Source organism: Rutilus rutilus (assembly GCF_951802725.1).
Source record: "Rutilus rutilus genome assembly, chromosome: 20".
In the NCBI taxonomy this organism is placed as follows: Eukaryota; Metazoa; Chordata; class Actinopteri; order Cypriniformes; family Leuciscidae; genus Rutilus; species Rutilus rutilus.
Window position 1 is genome coordinate 33,004,657 of NC_140225.1, and position 21,750 is coordinate 33,026,406.

A 21,750-nucleotide genomic window follows, 5' to 3' on the forward strand; every position below is an offset into this window, starting at 1 on the left:
AGAACACACGGTAAAAGTTTGTGATTTCAAAAATGTTTAAGCAGTAGCAAAGGATGTGGTAAGAGTCTGGTAATACCATGGAAATAAACAAGGCTTCATTTTACAGTACAGTTTCACTTTACTTACTGAGTAAATTGTCATGTTTTCCTTGGTAACGTTGCAGGACATATGAGGTAAAAAAATTGTGACTATATGGAAAAGGGAATGATCAAGTTATATGGTACAATTCCGGTAATACCATGGAAATAAACAAGGCTTCATTTTACAGTACAGTTTCACTTTACTTACTGAGTAAATTGTCATGTTTTCCTTGGTAACGTTGCAGGACATATGAGGTAAAAAAATTGTGACTATATGGAAAAGGGAATGATCAAGTTATATGGTACAATTCCGGTAATACCATGGAAATAAACAAGGCTTCATTTTACAGTACAGTTTCACTTTACTTACTGAGTAAATTGTCATGTTTTCCTTGGTAACGTTGCAGGACAAATGAGGTAAAAAATTGTGACTATATGGAAAAGGGAATGATCAAGTTATATGGTACAATTCCGGTAATACCATGGAAATAAACAAGGCTTCATTTTACAGTACAGTTACACTTTACTTACTGAGTAAATTGTAAAAACATCTGCAAGAACATACCCAGTATTTAAGATGTGCCATGACATTAGGGAAAACTGTTCCTGCGGGGTAGTTACCAGGTAAGTGTAAGGTAAATTATTTGACAAACCCTCTATAAATGGGTGTAGCAATGAACAACAACTATGTAAGACAAGGTAATTTATTGGAAACTACGTCTTAATTTCAAGATAATAATAAATAAACATGGACTGTTACCAACTAGGATAACTACAAACCTAACTTGAATTGATGGGTAATACTGGAGGTGTTTCTAAAAATAGTCTGCCTACATTCTGAGGAAGTACACAATTAAATCGGAGTTATTACCAACCTAAACAGGTAACAAGTACACAGTACTTTGTTGAGTTGATATTTAACAGTGGTGTTTTTTTCCCTGGTAGTTTCTCTGTAATTGCATACTAATCACCTTAAGTAATTACACACTAAAATACTATAATTTACCAAATGCTTACCAGGTAAATACTTAGTAGTTTCTCTGCATTTACATACTTGTTACCTGTGGTAATTACCAATAACCAACTAAAACTTACCATATATTTACCAGGTAAATACCTAGTAATTAGTTTGTAGTTTCTCTGCATTTACATACTTGTTACCTGTGGTAATTACCAATAACCAACTATAACTTACCATATATTTACCAGGTAAATACCTAGTAATTAGGGGACTGTAAAAGAAAGGGTTACCACTTCATTCCTCCAATGGAAAGCATATTTACACTTATTTCACGCATAATTTCCGGTGGAGGTCTTTTCAGAGGTATTTTCTGCCAGAAACACCATTGTTGCTCAACATACGTGTCCATGAAACTTTACGATCACTTCACCTTCTACGTCGGTCTAAATATGTTTATAGGGGATCACAGCGGAACTTTAACATCACAGGGACTGATATAAGGTCTTATGTTCCCGTCCCACGTGTACTGATATTAAACAAAATATCTCTCGTGGTGTTTGCCCTGCGAACTTATGCTATCCACAAGTGTCTACTATACACTCTGACAAAGTATGTCCTGAATTCAGGTTCACGCACCTCAAAGAACAATCATTAAACAAAAAGACTGATTTACTCTATGACATCATCTTGGACAAAAAACTTGATTTCTTCTGTATTTCTGAAACTTGGCACCAACAAAATGACTCTAAATAATTCCCTTTGTCCATCTATGATTCTTATTGGAGATATTAACATTCATGTTGAAAATCCTAGTTGTAATCAGACTGCCAATTTTATGGAGATTCTGAATTGTTTTAACATGATTCAACACGTTAACTTTCTTACTCATAGAAAAGGTCATACACTTGATTTGGTGTGTACAGCTGGTGCTGATATCAATCAGCTTGAAGGCAAAGATTTGTGCATTAGTGACATAAGCTCTTGAGTTTCAATTTATCTGTTCCTCTACAAAAACTACAAAAGAGGGTTATTAGTTTTAGAAATCTTAATCAGTTTTCATGCATGATCAATGATATTCCTACAGGTAATATACTGTTGATCAATATAACTTAATTTTATCATTAACTTTAGATGTGCTGGCCCCCAGGAAGGAACGTATTGTGTCATTTACGAAATCATCACCCTGGTTTACTATTGAGTTTAGGGCTCTTAAAGCTAAGAACAGGCAGCTGGAACGACAATGTAAAAAAACAGGTCTCACTGTCCATAAACGTATGTACGATGAGCATTTGGTTCAGTACAGCGATGCCCTCAAAATAGCAAGAACGAAATACTACTCTCAAGTCATTAATGATGGTACTGCAAATCCAAATAAGATGTTTAAGGTAATCAGCAAACTCCTTAAACCTACCAATTCACTTATTTGTTCCTCTGTGCAGCAGTGGAATACATTTCTGAAAAGTCTTTGCTTAAAAAAAATTCGAATATGTATCAGTCTATTTCTTCTGTCTCTCTGTGTGCACCTCTTGAGATTCGTCCCTTAAATTGTCCGTGTAAAGGGTGTTAAAATGTTTATTCAATAATTAATTGAAAACCAATACCTCCCTATTTTTTTTTTTAATGTGAACACCAATAGTTCAGAATCAGTTCACCGCCACGCCAGCGGATGGTGCTTGAGCGCTCCTGTGAAGCACACTAGAGACTAGCTTTTTCCCGGTGCGATCTCAGAAGTAAACTGACGCGCCAAAAGAACCACACTCATTTAGTTACACAAAGATAAACAAAATGAGGAGAATATCTTGGATAGCGTAAAGGTACAAGATTACATAGATCATAGATATTATAGTGCCATCCAGATATATACTGATGGCTCAAAAGATCCAGATTCTGGTACAACATCTGCAGCAGTATTTATACCTCAATTTAAAGTCAACATTTTGAAAAGAACATCAGATCACATTTCAGTATTTACATCAGAATTAGTAGCAATTATATTAGCATTACAGTGGGTCGAAGAAGTTCAGCCAATCAGATCAGTTATATGCACAGACTCTTTATCTGCAATTGAAAGTCTAGCAAGTGGTATTTCTACAGCTAGACAGGACTTAATTTATGAAATATTACAAAGTCTTTTTAGAATCAGACAATTGGGAATCATTACTCATTTTCTTTGGATACCAGCTCATATGGGGGTGGCAGGAAATGAAGAGGTGGATAGTTTAGCCAAACAGGCCATAAAATTTCAAGAAGTTGATATTAAAATTGGATTGAGTAAGACTGAGATAAAAAGTATAATAGCAAAGGAAATTAGGAAGAAATGGCAGAAGGAGTGGGACAGTGGAAATAAGGGTCGACATTTATACAAAATTCAAGGAACAGTTGGTTTTGAAAGAAGAAACTTTGGAAATAGGAGGAAGGATGTTATAATTTCAAGAATGCGCATTGGCCATTGTCTACTAAATCAAAGTCTGGTCAGGATTGGGAAACACCAGACTGGGTATTGTGACAAATGTAGTTCCGAAAATATGGAAACAGTAGAACATGTATTATTAAAATGTGAGGCTTATGCAAGAGAAAGATTTAAATTATTTCAAGCATTAAGAGAAATGGAAATGGAAGTTTTTTCTATCAAAGCATTATTAGGTAATGGCCCAAAGCAATTTAAAATATATGAAGAAGTATTTCATTTTTTAAAAGACACTCATTTAAGTAATAGGATTTAGGTCAGTACTACCATAACGTTATCCACACTCCAATCCAGTAGGTGGCGGGAATGCACCATTTAAGTTTGGTTTGCCAACCGCCATTAAACTTGAGAAGAAGAAGAAGAAGAAGAAGAACCACACTCATTTTGTCTGTCTTTCACAGGTAAAATAATATGCACTTTAAACATTCTTCTGATTGTTCCCATGACTATAGGAAGGTTTAGCAACGTAAGTGTGAAGTGTTTTGAGTAACTTTTTCACGTTCTAATGTTTTTTATACAAATTGAATTAAATCGAGGGTCTCAAATGCAAACGATTTATTGTTTAGTAAATGCATTCAAAAGTATTAAGTTATACAGCATTGTTGTGATGTTAGAGTGCATTGGCAGTGCGAGGTTGCTTGTTATTTTTGTGTTTTAATTGAGTAGTTGAGTATATCTGTGCATTAACAATTCAATCGCCATTTTGAGTGCTTTGCGCACACGCTTAATGAGTGACACGAGGCAATCAGGGTGAAGTGGTGTATGTAAAATGGCGTTGGGTTTTAGTTTATGCATTCTGTGTGTTTAAGTGACACGTGTCATCTTTCTAGTTATGTGAGTAATGAGAGTGACATTTATGTGAATCTTTATTGATTTATTCTGTACGCACTCTTCTTTCCACATAATATGTATGTAACTCAAGAAGTGTTTACAGTTACTAAAGTTTTATGATCTCAGAGGTAAACTGACGCGCCAAAGGAACGACACTCATTTTGTCTGTCTCTTTATTATTTCACAGTGTTTTCACAGATACACAGTGCTTCACTGCCTGTGTGTCCTTTACTGGCAGCCCAGATATCCCCTAGGTCTGAGGCCGGTAACATCCGCTAAATTGGTTTTCTAGTTTTAAAACTGTCACCATTGATTACATTTCTAAATTAATTATGACGATGAATCAGCCGCAGCGCTACCATTTTAGGTCCGTGCCCACCCATTTTCTACTATGGTTTTGTACGTTTCTTCATTCGGATCTATTTGCGATCCATTCCATTCTAAACAAACAATGCAGTTTACATGCTTCGTCCTTGTTACATTCTTCATTAAGATAGTAATTATTAAATGCACGCATAATTATCAGTGAACTTGATAAATGTTGCAGATATGTTTACATGCATGCACAAACAAATGCCTTTCAACTTAGTGTGCAAAATTCAGAATAAAATGAATGTGCAGCAATTTGTACAAATAGAGAGTCTGTAGGCCTACTATATGTGTTGTAGCCATTAAATAAGCTCATTTAGTTTCATATTTGTTAAAATATTATAATGTTATTTTTTCATTTATGTTGATTATGAAAAGTTACGAGTAAGATAGGATGCGCAATATCGAGAGACATGGAGCGGGTCAGACATGATTTTGACCACTTAATTAAGGTTTGTTTTGTAGAAAACCCTTTTTTTAAGTGAATTTCGTTTTGTATAAATTGTATCTTAATTTTAATAAATTTTTTATCAACCAATTGCCTGGATTTAAATATAGCAGACAACATAATCATGGAGGCGCCTGCGCGGTCACTTGCATTGCTCGTGAACAGGAGCGCTCATCCTAGCTTAACGAAACTCAGCATATGCCTCACAGACATGAAATATATCTTAAGAAAGCTTGAAATGTCTTTTTAACAATTTAAAACGAAAAGAAATAGGCTACTCTCTGGTTATGTAATCCATGATGTGCATTTCTCTCTATAGGCGCGTTCACTACGGAGATGGCGATCGTCAACTTCATCTTTACAGCTGTTGTTGCTGTTAATAAACTAAAAATAATAGGCCTATAATTTTATTAAACAATAAATTAAATGAAACTGTAATTGTATTAAAAAAAGCTACAAAAAAATTCCTGTTTAAATTTTTTTTTAAACCTATGCTAATTACGCATTAAATTCAGGAAGGCTCAGGTATGCTCACTGTCCTCAGTGCCGCAGAAAAGCGCTGAAACGGAGATGAAGGGGAACCCGTTTTTTTTTTTTTTTTTTTTTTTTTCAGTTTTATTTTAACTGGCCCATCCAGTTTTCTGGGGGCCCACCTACAATCAAAATCCTGGCGCCGCTAGTGCGATGAATTCTACTACCTGTACTCTGGACCCTATTCCAAATCATGTCCTCAAATATTGTCTGTCATCTATCAGTCCTCTCATTTTGAACATTGTTAACGCTTCCCTTATTACTGGACTTGTTCCCCAAGCCCTTAAGGTTGCTGCCATCGCACCAGTTCTTAAAAAGCCTGGGTGTGATGTGTCTGATCGGTCTAACTACAGGCCTATATATAATCTTCCTTTTTTGGCGAAGGTTTTGGAACATGTTGTCGTGTCACAACTTCATTCTCACTTGTCCTTGAACGAGCTTTTAGAACCTTTTCAATCTGGGTTTCGATCAGGACATAGTACTGAGACTGCCTTGGTCCGAGTTATGAACTATCTCCTTGTCTCTGCTGACTCTGGTGCCTTTACTATCTTGGTGCTGTTATATTTGAGTGCAGCCTTTGACACGGTGTGTCACTCTATACTGATTGAGAGACTCGAGACTTGGCTTGGTATTTCGGAGACAGTGTTGGAGTGGTTTAAAGTACCCAGTTTGTTGTTTTAGAAAACAATAAATCTAACGTCGGACAGGTATGTCATGGTGTTCCTCAGGGGTCTGTCCTTGGCCCAATACAGTGCTTTCTGCCTCCCCGTCGCGGTGAACTTTTTTTTCTTGAGCACGTCTATAAACTGAAACAAAACTCAGCGAATACTTGTCACACATTTATGAGCCATATACCTTTATAAACATTTAAGTGTACTTTTAAATGATCGGATTCAAACTGAAAACAAATATTCTATATTTAAGTAATTTGTATAAAACCAACAAGATGTCCAGCTTCTCAAACGCTTCCTAATTATTTTTTAATTTGACCACGCCTACTCGCGCAAAAGACATTCACATGCAAATCTCCACATGGAACGCGAATGCGCTCATTACTTCAAAAACAAAGCACCAACAAACTTCACAAGTCTCTGCTTTTCGTCGAGTTTGAAAGACGTGCCGTGAGCTTACATTGGCTTTACCTCAGAAGAAGAAGAACGCGATTTGAAGACAAGAAAGATGTAAGGTAAGAAATTCTTACATATTAGTTTGTTATTGTTGCATATATTTCACATTGCAGTTGAACTGTTGCTAGATATATGGTGAATATTATAATATTTAGACCCGTGTTTACTGTTACTGTGTTTGTGGATATCTGCTCAAACGTAGATATGTATAATATGGTAACCATAATATTTCATATTTTGGAGCGAGCTCTGGTTTTGAATGTATCATATTTGGAGCGTGATCGTGTTTGAATGTATCATATTTGGAGCGCGATCGCGTTTGAATGTAACATATTTGGAGCGCGATAGCGTTTGAAACGCACTGTGCATAGCCTACTGCTTACAAGGCACAACAAACCTGGTGTTCATTATATTATATATTGTTGGAAACATTAGTGTGTGTGTGTGTGTGTGTATTCTGTGAATTTTAAAAAGCAATTTGAACCAGAAAAATCTAAAATTTATTCCCAATACATTTTAGAACTATATTCCCTATTTCTCTTGATATCAGTATGTTCACTTTTTTTTTTTTTCAGGGACCAGATGCCACTGACATGAGTCTCTGTACATGAACATGGTAAAGTGAAAATCAAACACCTTGGAAATGAAAGGTTATGTACAATGTTTTTAGGAATGGCAGAAAGGTCTCTGTCTTTAGATCATTGTTTTCAATAAGTGCTTTTTTGTCATTTGTTGTGTATATTTGGATTATGTTGTGTTGTAAATAAATCCAATCAAAAAGCCATTCTTTTTTAAATCTCCTCATTCTTTGTGAAAGGTTGCTCAGAATGACAGGGCCTGTTAGCTCCTAATAGGGCCATTAGGGAGTGTCTTTGTCTTTCTCAGGTGTGAAAAGCTTGCATATTAATGAGGTGATTACGCCCCTTCGCATATTGCTTTTTCACACAAAACACGTCTTAGAAATTTTAAATCAATATATTGTCTTCTCTGAATGAGCAGTCAGGGTGATTTTCACATAGTTTTGGAGCAAATATTCTAGGCTACGTGATACAATTTTCAAAAGTCTTGTGAAGAAATAATCAGTATGGGTTTCATGACCTTATTTCAGTGACAATTTTTTTTTGTATTTTCACAAACCACGCATAAATGTCATTATCTAAAAACTACAAACTTTTACATACATGCTGCTGATATATTATTGTAGCAGAGTTTGTGCTGAATACAGTGTAATCAGACTTTAGCCATGAAAATGTCACAAGTAACAGAAATAAGCACAAATGTCAGAGCATGTCAGAACACCTCCAGGGCCCAGAAAACAGCTCAGACCCCAGAGGGTTAAGTGCCTGCAACACATACAGAACTCAGCTGCACATGTTCTTACACATACTCCTCGTCAGCATATCTCTGGGGTGCTTAGACCTGCATTGGCTTCCAGTCCATGCCCGCATTGATTTTAAAACTCTTATTTTAACATATAAAGCTGTACAAGGAACTGCACATCATATATATGTGATTTAATTACGCTATATATGCCCTCTCGATCTCTCCGCTCCGCCAACTCTTTTAGCCTTAAACAGCCTTCTTGCAGACTAAAACTATGGGTGAAAGAGCCTTCTCTGTGGCAGCCCCTAGGTTGTGGAATGCACTTCCTTTAACTGTTAGGAATGCCCCAATATTAAGTAGTTTTAAGAAACAGTTAAAATCCATATTTTTAAGATAGTGTTTGTCTTAATTGGAGACACTGGATGTATATTGTATTCTGTACCTATGTACAGTAATAATGTATTCTATTTATTCTGTATATTGTACCTGTTGTTGTTGTTGTTGTGTTTTTTTTTTTATCTACTGTACATGTTGTAGCATTTTGGGTATAAGAAAAGTGCAATATAAATAAAATGTATTATTATTATTATTATTATTATTATTACACTGTCTGAATCGTTCCCAATCCCCTATATAGTGCACTATGTGCCATATTTACACTGTCTGAATCGTTGTAGTGCACTATGTACTATTCACCATGTAGAAAATAGGCCTAGTAAATGTTTGAACAAGTGGCCGATTTCAGCCGCAGCTTCAGCATCTGTTTTTAATGTAGGGGGCGATACTGTATTATAGGCTGTATAATGTGCTTATTACGGTTCTAAATCACCCTAGAGGAGTATTTACACAATTAATGTCCAGTAACTAGAGAGGGGTAAAGAAGCCAGAGTCATGGATCAGATTCACTCAATGTATTGATTAGGCAATGCAGAATGAACTCATTATTCACAATTTCTCAATGGAAGTATAAATATGTGTCAAATAAAATACAAAATAACACAGGCCTGCAAAACTAATATACAAACAACTTAATAGAATTAGACTTTGGTTCAAAAGATACAGTTAATATCTCATATATCTCATAAGATACAGATCTCAATCTGAACAACCTGAGCACTCTATGCCCAAGCTACTGCGTGATGACCTTAATCTACCTTGACTCGATTATTTACAATAATGCGTACCACATTTCTACATTCTTTCCAAAAACTTGCGTTAGTTTCTTCTAACTTGCGAGACTTCAGAGATGAATCCACTCCAACTCTGCAGATGCAACACTCGAACAGAATGCTGTATAATTATTATAATGTAATAAATTTAGCTTGAACATCACCTTTTGCATGGGACTCTAGAGAGCTTTTGATTGGACAGAAAATTTAATGAGAAGTTGAAGTGCGGGGTGACGTAATCAAAACCATTGATGACGGAAGTGAGAGACTACGTTTTGAACGTTTCCATTTTCTAAATATGCATTTTGTCATTGTTTTGGAACACACTAGCTTAGAAAACAGTAAGGAGAACATATTAGCCAAAAAATTCATGGTGACTTTAAATACAAACAAAACCAATCAAAGAAATGAACAACAGCTGCGTGTGACAATACAATTAACAAGAAACCATAGAAAGCAAAACAAACCCAGGAAACAGAACTAGAACTCGTGAAAAACCAATATGAAATGAACACAAGCAAGACACACAAGACAAAAGCAAATCCAAACTCAGAAATCCCTTACATGTCCACCAAATCAAGCAGGAGCGACTATGTGCCTAGGAGGGGTATTGAGGTGGAGAACACAGGGCAATGAGGGAAGACCATAGCCTGGTCCTACCAGACTCTCGTACATTTCATTTGTACAGAGAGTCTGGCCACTCTCCATTGACTGGATCTGCCATAATCAATCGCTAACGTTTGGTTGTGACGTAACCCTACAACTCAAACTAGCGCACAACCTCAACGTCATCGTTCTCAGCCACTCCCTCTGTTCGCTGATTGGACCGGTAAAAATAGTAAAAATTTGGCCGGAGAAAACCCATGAATATACCTCAAACCCAGACGGAGGACTGAAGGAAAATGAAAATTGAGTGGAAGTACGTAGGAGGGCGGAGCCAGGCTAGAAAGACCACAGGAACCAGAGCGGAGCAAGCAGCGGGAGAAGCCAGGAAGGAGTAGCATGTGAATTTTTGTCTTGGGATCCCACGATTTAATCGCAGCTTCCCGAAATCTGTAATAATGTGAGCTATCTTCAGATTTGCTGAAATCGACAGATGTAGTAAGGCTATTTCACTCTGATTCCTCCCCAAGAAACTGCATGGAGTTTTAGAATTGCGCATGGCTGAAATGAGGCAAAGGCCTGAATTTTGCTCATTTTCAACCAAAGGATATCCTGTTTACTTAGACATTAGAATAACCCATGTGTTTTTCTACATGTACTTTTAATTTATGGCTCAGACATTCTTATTCAAAGTGTCTCCTCTCATCCCGAAGGAGCCGTTCAGCCTTTCTAATTTACTTCTTCATGAGGCATTGAAATACAGAAAGGGCATCATTACTACCAGGCACAATCAAAGCTATAATATACGGCTTTTAAAATGCCTTTATTCTGAAAACACACGCGTACAAGTAAAGTGTCCACACAACACAGCACTTGGAAATACAAGTACACATGTATTATGGCAATTACAGTGATTTAGGAAGCTTCCAAGAAAATGTCATTTCTCACACCTGTTTGCGCTCTTTTACTGAAGAAGTTAGTAAAACTCCTGGGAGCTTCACTGAACATAGTGCTGATGTGCTGCTGATATATTCGGTTGCATGTTACATTCTATGATGAAACCGCCTTTAGTTTACTTGAATCTTGGCTTGGCAGAGGCTAGTATATCAATTGATATCATTTGGCACCCTAGATGAGAACACGCTCCCCAAACACACCCTGAGAAGATACTGTATACATCCGTCAAGTGTTTCATTACTCTAGAGAATGCATGTAATCAGAGCGCCAGGACCACACAAGGCAGTTCATTCGACACACTGAAATTGGTTTGATAAATCCATGTCTCCCAAGAGATCGCCTTTTGTGTCTGGCTCTGCACTGGAAATGATTTGTTGAAAAGTGATACATAATATGCTAAGATTTTTGAGAACATTTAATTTCGTCTACAACAAATTTAAGTTATACCAACAGAAATCCTTTTAGAGCCGTTATTATTTTATTGGTGGAAAATAGTTTAAGGCACATGGATTATCCCTTACTTAGCAGATACAACTTTTTATTTTTTCATAATGTATTAGTAAATGTTGAAATGAACATTAACAACGAATAAGGGATTCGAACCGGTGTCTCCAGTGTGTGACACCGGGGGAGTGAGGTTTACACGCACAGCTCTTACTGGCCTACGTTACACTTACTTACTAAATGATCACTTCCTTGTTTGCCATTCCTTGTAGACCATAAAGGTTAGTCAGCGCTGTATTGATGAGATCCCATGCTGACGATATTGTTCTCAATCACATCTATCTCAGTCCCTCAGTGTGCCATGTTCAACAGAAGCTCTTAGACAGCTTTAATCATCTCTCATAATCAAAACACAAAAAAATACTGCATTGCTCAGATGGAACACGTTGCATTCTCACTCATAACTAATGAGCTCCACACCCCGTAGCAGAGCTTTCTTTGCATGACAAAATGTTTCTATTTTTTTGTTGTTTTTTTGTGGTAAGCTGGTTTCTCATGGACACACCTTGATGTTTCTGGCACTCCTGTGTCATCACCTGCAAAGGGAGCGATCATTTCAGCATTGCATATTGCACAACTTCATTGTTTGTTCTGTGTTTGTTCAGCATGGTTAAGCAGCCACTGTTGCTGGCGAAAGACTATTTGTACATGACTGATGCCTGAGGGAGAAAGTGATGTAGCCTACGTGACCTTATCACATCATTAGCAAGAGTTCAACACGTGTGGGGCTGGTTTCTAAAACTGTGATTTAAAGGAAATCAATCTACAGTCTGTTCTGTGACTACGAGGGATTCTTGAAGTATACAGACAGGCAGGGCAGGGAAAATGGTTGGCACTTTTCCTATACTCATGAGAGGTTCAATTCTCTGACAGACAACAATGCTGGTCTCATCAGGGCTTTCTTTATACAAAATAATTGATGCAAAGATTATGGACTCATTAAAAATTATATTCAGGGTAGGGGTGAAAGAAAATATCGATACTCGTGAATATTGCGATATTATTTTTGTTGATTTCGATTCTCAAAAACACTGTATCTATTTATTTATTAGCTTACATCCAAGCAAGATTTGTGTCAGTGGCTTTGTGTTCGGTTTTCGCCGTGTTCACAGCTGAAGTCTGGACTCATTTTGGCTGCCACTATAAAGAAACCACTAAGGAGATTGACAAGTGTTGATTGCAAAATAAGCCATGACAAAATCCAATAGCTACTGAGGAAATGCATTGAATCTGAGAGATCATTTATCCACGCTGCTGAGAGTGGCGTTTCAATATACAAATATAAACTGCACGCTTTCCTCTAAATAATAAAATAAACCCACAACAAAAATGACAGCGCTGAGAAAACATCAGCAAGACCAGATCATAGTGATGTGGATATACAAGCTCTCCAATTCAAGCGCTCCAGTGAAGGTGTGCTTTTTTATACAGCACTTTATACAACAGATGTTGATGCTTTAGAGCAAGCAGCTTTACAGAGTTGTATATATTGGGGGGATTGGAATCCACTGCTGCTTCAATGTATATATAATGAGTGATTATAATCAAGGTATTCATATTTTTCCTTCTAAATATCAAATGAGTTGAATGACTTCTCTAGAGATTTTACTTTGTTATAGAAGTTACCAGTGTGATCACTGAAATGTTCTTTTCATGTGTTCTTTAATGTCTGTATTTGATATCTGAATGCAGTAACAGTGCTTGCTTATTTAGCCCAGCTTTTGTGTTTGAGAAAGGTCTTCTGAAACATAGCGGTCATTGAAGCCAATAGTTTAAGGGGTCATTTCTTTGTTAAAGGCTTACTTTCCAGTTAGACTAAAGTGTTCCTCTCCTTGAGAGAAAGAACGTATTCTCTTGATGTTTTGAGAGGACTCTCCTGTTTATAGTTAGAGCCTGGCCAAATCCAAACTTGGAAAAGCTGTGTGTCGGTGTGTGTGTGTGTGTGTGTGTGTTAGTCTTCTTGGTTAAAGGTTAAGGAACCACTGGCATTATTGGAGATTGACTGAGTTGTTGTTCTGGATATGTTGGTGCCCAGCAATGCAGATCTGAGACCTGGAAGGTCACGACGTGCCTAACTTCAGGGTTCGAGTGTCAGCCGCATAATCGTTGCAGATATGCTTCAGTCTATCTGTATATGTGTGGAAAATGACTATGTTTATCTATTTCTTAGCCAATCAGAAACTGCAGCCTGAAGCAAGGATGTAGCTTAGACCTTGGTCAAGGGTATAACTGGTGTGTGTGTGTGTGTGTGTGTGTGTGTGTGTGTGTGTGCATATGAAAGAATGCTTTTCCTTGGCAAGAGGTGGTGAAGGGTATAACTGCTGTGTGTGTGTGTGTGTGTGTGTGTGTGTGTGTGTGTGTGTGTGTGTGTGCGTGTGGTGAAGGGTATAACTGCTCTGATCTTTGTAACTGTAAGCGGGGCGGCCTATGAACTCCTGTGTGAGTCTTGAAGCTGAACTTCTGCTGATGAAACTGCAAACTATCTTCAGTAAAACTTTTCCTTCTGTCAAACATCTGGTCCTAGGGTCCTAGACTGTATAACCCCTTACAATATAGTGTTTTAAAACTATTTCCCCCTTTACTTTACTTAGATTGCACAAAATAGTGATTAGTGATATTACTGAAAATCCAGAAAAACTCAGTTTTTATGCATATGGTGGTGTTTTCTTTCTGATAGTTTTTCTAAATTTAGACCAAGAAACATCTCAAAATATCCCCTTTCTTATCACAATAAATCACAATATACTTTATCGTAACCCCTGTATCATGATAGGTATCGTATCGCCAGATTCTTGGGAATACACATCCCTAATTCAAATACAGAACTTAAGGCTTTAAATCAAACCCAAATTAAAAAAGAAAGAAATAAGAAATAATAATTTGTTTGCATTGTGCCATTATTTTCATGACAATTAATCACACTCAAACCTCAGCGCTCATTACCGTAAATCTTTACAATGATCGTTACCATAAAAACAGCACTTTATTTTAGTCCTCTTCTGAATGTGTGCATGTTAATACAGTAATTAAAATAACTAATATTGAACCATGATAAGTCAATGTAGTTTATTTATACTCAGGTCTTCCTTTTCTTTCTTTTCTTTAGAAAAAAAAATCAAATCTGCATTAAAGTCGGCATGAAATAAATATGCTTGTCATATATAAAATAATGGCACATTGCACTAAAGGTAAGTTATTATTTTTCTTTAAATTTAGAAAACAATGTATGTAATACTTGATTTTATTTCAGCCACAGAGTACTCTGAGAGCCTGATGTTTTCATGTAGCATACCAGTATTTATTTAGAAAGACATATCTTTAGGGAAAAATTTACTTTACTTTCAAGGTAGAAGCTGTCTGCTAGGCTAAATGTCCATATGATAGGTGATTCCCGTGTAGATCAAAGACGTACGTTATCTCTGCATTTAAAAGAGCTTTGCTCATGTTGCCTTGATCTGTTACTGTTAGGCCCTGAAGAAAAACAGCCAGATGAAAAAACTCACTATCCAGATGATGGCAAGAGACTTTATTTGAGATAAACTATTTAACCTAACATATTCCGTGAATTGTTATGATCAGCCTAATGGTTAAAAATTTTTACATTTAGCTTTTTTATTTAGTGGTGTCCCCCTTTGTTAGCTACACTGGATCGGTTTCTCCATTTATTTTTTCTGAACATAAAGCAAAAAAGTATTTTCAGAAAAACACTTTTTTTGTACTTAATTTTTTTTTTATGAGTGAATGAACCACTCACTCCATGAAGCAGTATGAATTATGTAATCAAATAACAAACATTAACACAATATACAACTTTAAAGTGGTACTTCACCGCTGGCAAAATGGGCTTTCAATAAAACTTGTCTGCCTATACAGTAGAAAGGTGAAACTTTTTTTTATTTTTTTATTTTTTTTATCAGTGCTGATCAGAGAACACAGAGAAAAAGGCTGTTGTCTTCCTTTTTGTCAAATAGGTAGGAAACCGTCAACACCCATAATGCACTGGGCATGTTGCCATGCAGTCTGCTATGGATATGTTTACCAGAATCAAACACCGCCTTGATTTAGTAGTAAATACTTCTTAGTAAACTTTTGGTCATAATGGTGTCGACTTGTATTGTTACCGGGTACGAGAACTGTAGTTTTCATGAAAGCCCTGGAGCTGTCGAAAGATAAACATGAATTTCTCGGCCCAGATAACATGGAGAATGAGTAAACATTGTTCATTTACATATACCACCTACATTGTAACAATACAAAGTGGCAAAATTACACTTTAAGTCATTGATTATAGCTATACTGTAAAATGCTATTCAAATATATATGTTGTTTGAGATCAGTTTTTGCTTCAGGATTGTGGGTAGTGTAGCTCTTCACTAGAATTTGCAAAATAAACACTGGCTTGTGGCTTCTAGACGCATATTTTATCGCTTAAGCCTTAGAGCTCATGGCAGGCCTTTCTTGAAACAATTTTGTTTAAAAATATTGTTTAAACAATATTTCTAAAAATCCATTTCTCTATAAAGAAAATGAATGGGACAGACATCCAACATATGGCTGTGCACTCTATACAGCCTTTCAAAGATTTGTTCATTTATTAATCACACACTCAACACGGTGACAGTGAAACGAATTTTCCAAAGAGTGACTTTCTCAACATCCTGCACCATCTTTGATAGTGATGTATATCTTACAGCTTCTGAAACATTGTCCCTGGAGCAACCTGAGGTTAAGTGCTTTGTTACGGGCATGGATCAGCTCTTGTGGGCCTTGAACCCCCAGCCTTTCAATTACCAAACAGGGGTGTATTTCCCATACAACAACGTAACTTGCTGCTTTACTACCATGGTGCATAGCTGAAGAAATCAACTAGCTAGTCACGACTGTTTCCCGAAACCGTTGGCGTTTTGTTTATTTATTCTAAATAAAAGATACAGATGTTTCTGAATGTCAGTTTGCTTATTTGGCTCAAGATAAGGATTTGAGTCCACATTTCATAAAAAACAAGTAACTCTGCTTCTAACCGCAGGTCGAGAGCTGTCACTCCAAACACACAACTGTGTTGATGCTGTTTGTGAATGTTCGTTGAAACTATAGTTTTGGGAAACACAGATTCGTTGAACTGCTGATAACGACAGAACTTGCGACCATGGACCATACCTGACAATGCTTTTGGGAAACACACCACCCCAGGGCTGCGTTTCTCAAAAGCATCGCAAGCCGAAGTAAATCGTAGAACCATTGGCAACAATGATCTCTACGATCAACTTAGCTCACGATGCTTTAGAGAAATGCACCCCAGAACAGGTAGCGCTTTAAGGCAACAACTGAAGTGTGGAGCATTTCTACGCTATGGACCCTATCATACGCGCGACACAAGTGTTTTCTGCTAGTTTCAGCCCGACGCAGTTTTCATTTTCACGTCCTGCGCCACATTGTTTAAATAGCAAATGCATTTGTGCCCATGGGCTGCTGGTCTGAGAACGAGTGTGTGTTCAGGCGCATTGTTGGAGCATTGCTATTATGAGGAACTGACATTTATTAATTTTTTTTGGTTATTTAAAGAGCGCATTAGTAATGTGCGCCTATAGGCGGGTCCACAACACATACAGGATTAAAATGTAAAAGATTATTATTGTGTACATAATAGGGCTGTCACTTTTGTGAAAAAAAAAAATTTAGACATAAGTGTTCATTGAATCGATTGTAAAATCGATTTTCCATGTCTAAAGATGTTTCCATTTTAAACGCCAAATAAAGGCAAATCCACGGACAACTAACAGGCATTAGGACGAACGTAAAGAGGGCGCTTGAGACGCGCACAAGTCAGCAATACTTCTGATGATTTATTGCCGTGAATCTTCGTGCACAATGACAAACAGGAGTGCAACATTCTCGAAAAACAATAAGCAGAGTGGACTGCCATAACATCAATGAACAACATCACTGCAGGCTTCAACATGGCTGAGTTTACGGTTAGAAATGTCAAACAAATTTCGTCTACGTAGGCGACTGTAGACCGTAGCCCAAATCTGTATCTGTATGCCTGAGACTGTCTGAATACCGGCAGAATTCACATTTTTGTAGTAAAAAGAGACACATTATGCAGAAGTATAATTTGCTGTTATGTGTGTTTGTCAGAGCCTGTAGTTGCTGTGTGACGCGCGTTCGCTGTGAGCGTATCGTGATGAGCTGGACACGCTCCGAGAGAAGGCCGTTAAAATCGATTCCCCATTTTCGGTTTCGAAACTTGTGTTGGTTGGTCCGATCGATTGTGCAATCGATTTTTGAACGTAAAGTGACAGCCCTAGTACATAAATGGGCAATCTTGCCGAGCAATTGTTTCTTGGGCACTTTCCTTTTGAAAATGGTCAATAAATTTCTATCTGGATAATTTAGATCGGTCGTGGGCCCTGTGTCTCATCCGATTGCCCAGCAACATTGCTCAAAAAGTTGCCCTGTGTATCATCACCTTAAGTGCACGTGTGCGCTTTAAACCATGCGCTTAGATCGATAAAATAGGGCCCCATGCCTGCTTATGTGTTTCTTAACTCTGAGTGCAGCTCAAAAGCACATGATCTGAAGGACTGGTTTTGAAGAGGCGTTTATTTACACCCTTTTCAGCATGCTGTTTTATCAACATTACCTGCCTGGCATCCTGTATTTGTTTGCGGATCACTTCCTTGATAGTGGGGCTGTTCTGCCTCGGCGGGTGGAAGAGCAGGTCAATGCTGGTCTCAAGCCTTCGGTGCGGGACTTCTGGCCAGCCTAACTCCAGGTTTGGCGGGTCAGTGTCTGAGTGTGTGGGCCAGTATGTACCCGTGGAGGACGTGTCGGCCTGCGGACAGTCCACTTCTTCTGAGTGGTTGCTTGTGGGCGGCTGTACCGCGCTCTGTGTAATGTGCTTGATTTCCTCCTCTGAGAGGAAACTGCAAATGCCTTCCTCTTTGATGAAATTTTGATAAGAAACTTCTCCCTCTTTGACTAGGCAGTCGATGGCTAACCGATACGCTTCCTTGTAATGCGGCTGTATGAAATCTTCTGCCTTGAACTCTCCCTTTGAGGAGGACAGCAGTGATAATTCGGATTCCATCACGGTGTTGATTTGGATCCCACAAACGCCGTACAGCCTTCGCCACCTAAGAAACAACACACATCATGTTCATCTGGGAAAATTCTGTACATCAATAATATAACAAATCATCTAGGGCATGTATAATTGCATCTTGCATATATATTTTGTTGCAATATAAATTGGAACTTTTTTCTAGCTTTTTCATCTTTGCTATTAAGGCCTGGTTTTCCAAGCTTTGCACATTATTAGGTTTTTGGTTTCAGCCACTTACAGAGTGCTGCAGGATAACATACTTTTGTAGGGCAAAAGCCAGAAACGAGATGCATTTTAGCACTTCCTAAATTAATAAAAATTTTACAACAAAAATGAACCATCACTGAACTTACTTAAGCTGGACTGTGATGCTATTTTCTTCTGGAAACAAACTTTGTTGCATTATTTTTCTGTTATTTCTGTAAAGCTGCTTTGAAACAATCTGTATTGTAAAAAGCGCTATATAAATAAAGGTGACTTGACTTGACTTCCGGTTACATCGCCAACAGGTTTTGGGTTAAATGAGGATTTGGTGAAATTCCATTTTTGACCGTGAGATCAAAATTTCACAACTTGCAGATGATACAACCCTGTTTTTAGAGAATACAAATCAGGTTGGTAAGGCTCTTGAAACAATTAATGCATTCTCAGAGGCTTCTGGTCTAAATTTAAATATTCCTAAATGTGAAATTCTTTGTTTATTTGAATCTCATGACATTTCTATGAATAATATACCCATTAAAGATAGTGTGAAATATCTTGGTATTCATATCTCTTAGACAAGATATGAATTTTCTCCCTAACATTAAAAAAGCTAAATTAATATTTAACAATTGGCTTCAAAGAGATTTATCTTTTCTTGGTAGAGTTCTTTTAATAAAAGCTGAAGGTCTAGCTCGCTTTATTTATCCATCCTTTTCATTATTTGTCCATGAGAATACCTGTAAACAGATTAATAGTTTATTGTTTAAGTTTTTTTGGGAAAAACAAACATCAGCATCTGAAGAAACAGGTTTTATGTGGTAAAAAAGCTGAGGGAGGTTTTGAAATGCTTGATTTTTTTTTTTATGTTAATAATACTTTTAAATTGAATTGGGTAAAGAGTTGTGTCAATTCGCCAGAGTCTATTTGGTATTTTATCCCACATAATATCTATAAAAAAGTGGGAGGGCTTAAGTTTTTGCTCACCTGTAATTTTTCTCCTTCTAAGCTTCCTATAAAGCTTTCTAAATTCCACGAACAGGCTCTTTTGGCATGAAAACTTTGCTTTGTTCACAGTTTTTCTCCACATAAAGTTAAGCTATGGAACAATGAAACTATACTTGCTAAGAACAAGTCGATTTTTTCTTAAGAATTGGCATGAAAAAGGTATTGATTATCTTTGTGATTTGTTAGATCCACAAGGGAATGTTTACTCTTATTAGGATTTCATGTCTAAACATAATTTCCCGGTTATTCATAAGGAATTTCTTACAATGGTAAAAGCTATACCAAATGGACTTGTTCATCTAATGAAATGTCATTTATCATTTGAAGAGATTGTAAAGAGTGAACAGAAATTTATGATTGAAGATAAGAGTATTTACGACCCAAAATGTAATAATAAAATTTTAAGAAATGTGTTTCAGTCAAGAAAACGAATTACCCCGAGGGGGAAATTTTTTGGGAATTCTTTGATAGATAATATTAATTGGAAAAAAGCATGGCTTTTACCTTACAAATTTTGTATCCCCAACAAGGTGAAAGAACTACACTTAAGAATTTTACATAATATTTATCCCACCAACGAACTCACATCTAAATTTGGTAATGGTAACTTGAATTGTAATTTCTGTAAAAGTAGTATTGAGTCAATTGATCATCTGTTTTTTAATTGCTCCCTTGTTAAAGAATTTTGGTTGGATTTGTCAAAACTCCTTGTTTCAAAACTAAAATTAGATATTGAATTTGTATTGGGTGATGTAATTTGTTATTTTTCTCATTGTAATCATAAAATAGAATATATTGGAAACATATTTATTTTATTAGCAAAATATTTTATTCATAAGTGTAAGTTTTCTCTAAAAGTACCCAAATTATATAATTTTTGTGTGACTTTAACTACTAAAAAGTGTCATTTTTGAAATTATATGAAATTTTAAGCGAAGTGTAATTGGATTAATATGTTTTTTTTCTTTGTAGGACTACTTAAAATGTATCTATTGTCTTCATTTTATTTTTTTGTTCATCCACTGTCATTTCATTGTTATGAATGTTCAAGTGTATCATTATTTGTTATCTGATTGTTCAACTGCAAAAATAAATAAATAAATAAATAAATAAACTGCAAGTGTCTTGCGGAAGAAAAAAAAAAGAAGGATTTGGTGAAATGCCTGTTCAAACTTTCTAGAATTTTTAAATAAAGGCTGAAAGAGTTGTCGGAAGCCTTGAGTGAGAATCATAAACTTTTGTTGGTCACGGAGCTTGTTTTCTGCTATAATCCAAAAGCCAATGGAAAAATGCTATTAAGTGATAGTCAAGGGAACCAGGGTGATGCAAACTTACGGGTTGGCCTTATAAAAAAATATCATCACTGCACCACTCTTTGTTCAAATGCCTCCAATTAGACCCTCGAAGGACATTCATCACTGGCTTGTACAAGTTTTATTATACAACCCAATATATACTGTAGCTTTGAGATTGAGGTCCTGCCACTTGTCCCAGCTCTGTGGCATTCATGGTTTGTTTCATTGCAGTGACTGCTTGTTTGAACATGTTATTTCTCCTCACTTATTTGGTGTGAAATGATGGATCCCACGCATCAATACCATCACACTTGTGAGCTGTATATACGATGTGCCTTTAAAGACATGGGACGCATTTACACTGCAGGTCTTGATTCTACATCTATTGACTATATCTTTTAAAAGTGACCCATATCCTTGTTTCTGCCACAGAATAAAAAATAAAAAAGGTAATTGCGACTTTTTCTGACTTTTTTTCTCACAGTTGCGAGTTTACATCTCAGCATTCAGAATTGCGTGATATAAAGTTGCAATTGTGTGTTTTAAAGTCAGGAAAATGTGAGATATAAACTCGCAATTCTGACGAAAAAAGTCAGTATTTATTTCCTTAGAATTGGACATTATAATTCGCAATTGCAAGTTTATATCTCGCAATTCTGACTTTATATCTCCTAAATGTGGCCATAATATCATAGGACATTTCCTTTTTTTGTCCAGCAAAATCCTCCCTTCCCTAAACCACCTGACACCAAGTTGCAATAGAAAGTAGAA

The 21,750-nt window shown here is 36.7% G+C and overlaps 1 protein-coding gene across 1 annotated transcript in view; it reads right to left on the bottom strand.

Moving 5' to 3' along the window:
* The window catches only part of fam83b (family with sequence similarity 83 member B), a 44,739-nt gene that overhangs the window by 18,538 nt on the left and 4,451 nt on the right, over positions 1-21,750 (bottom strand). Inside the window, exon 2 of the mRNA XM_084391450.1 lies at positions 18,014-18,506. Within this exon, the coding sequence (XP_084247576.1) occupies positions 18,014-18,460 (447 nt within the window). The 5' untranslated portion in view covers positions 18,461-18,506. The remainder of the gene's footprint in view (positions 1-18,013; positions 18,507-21,750) is intronic.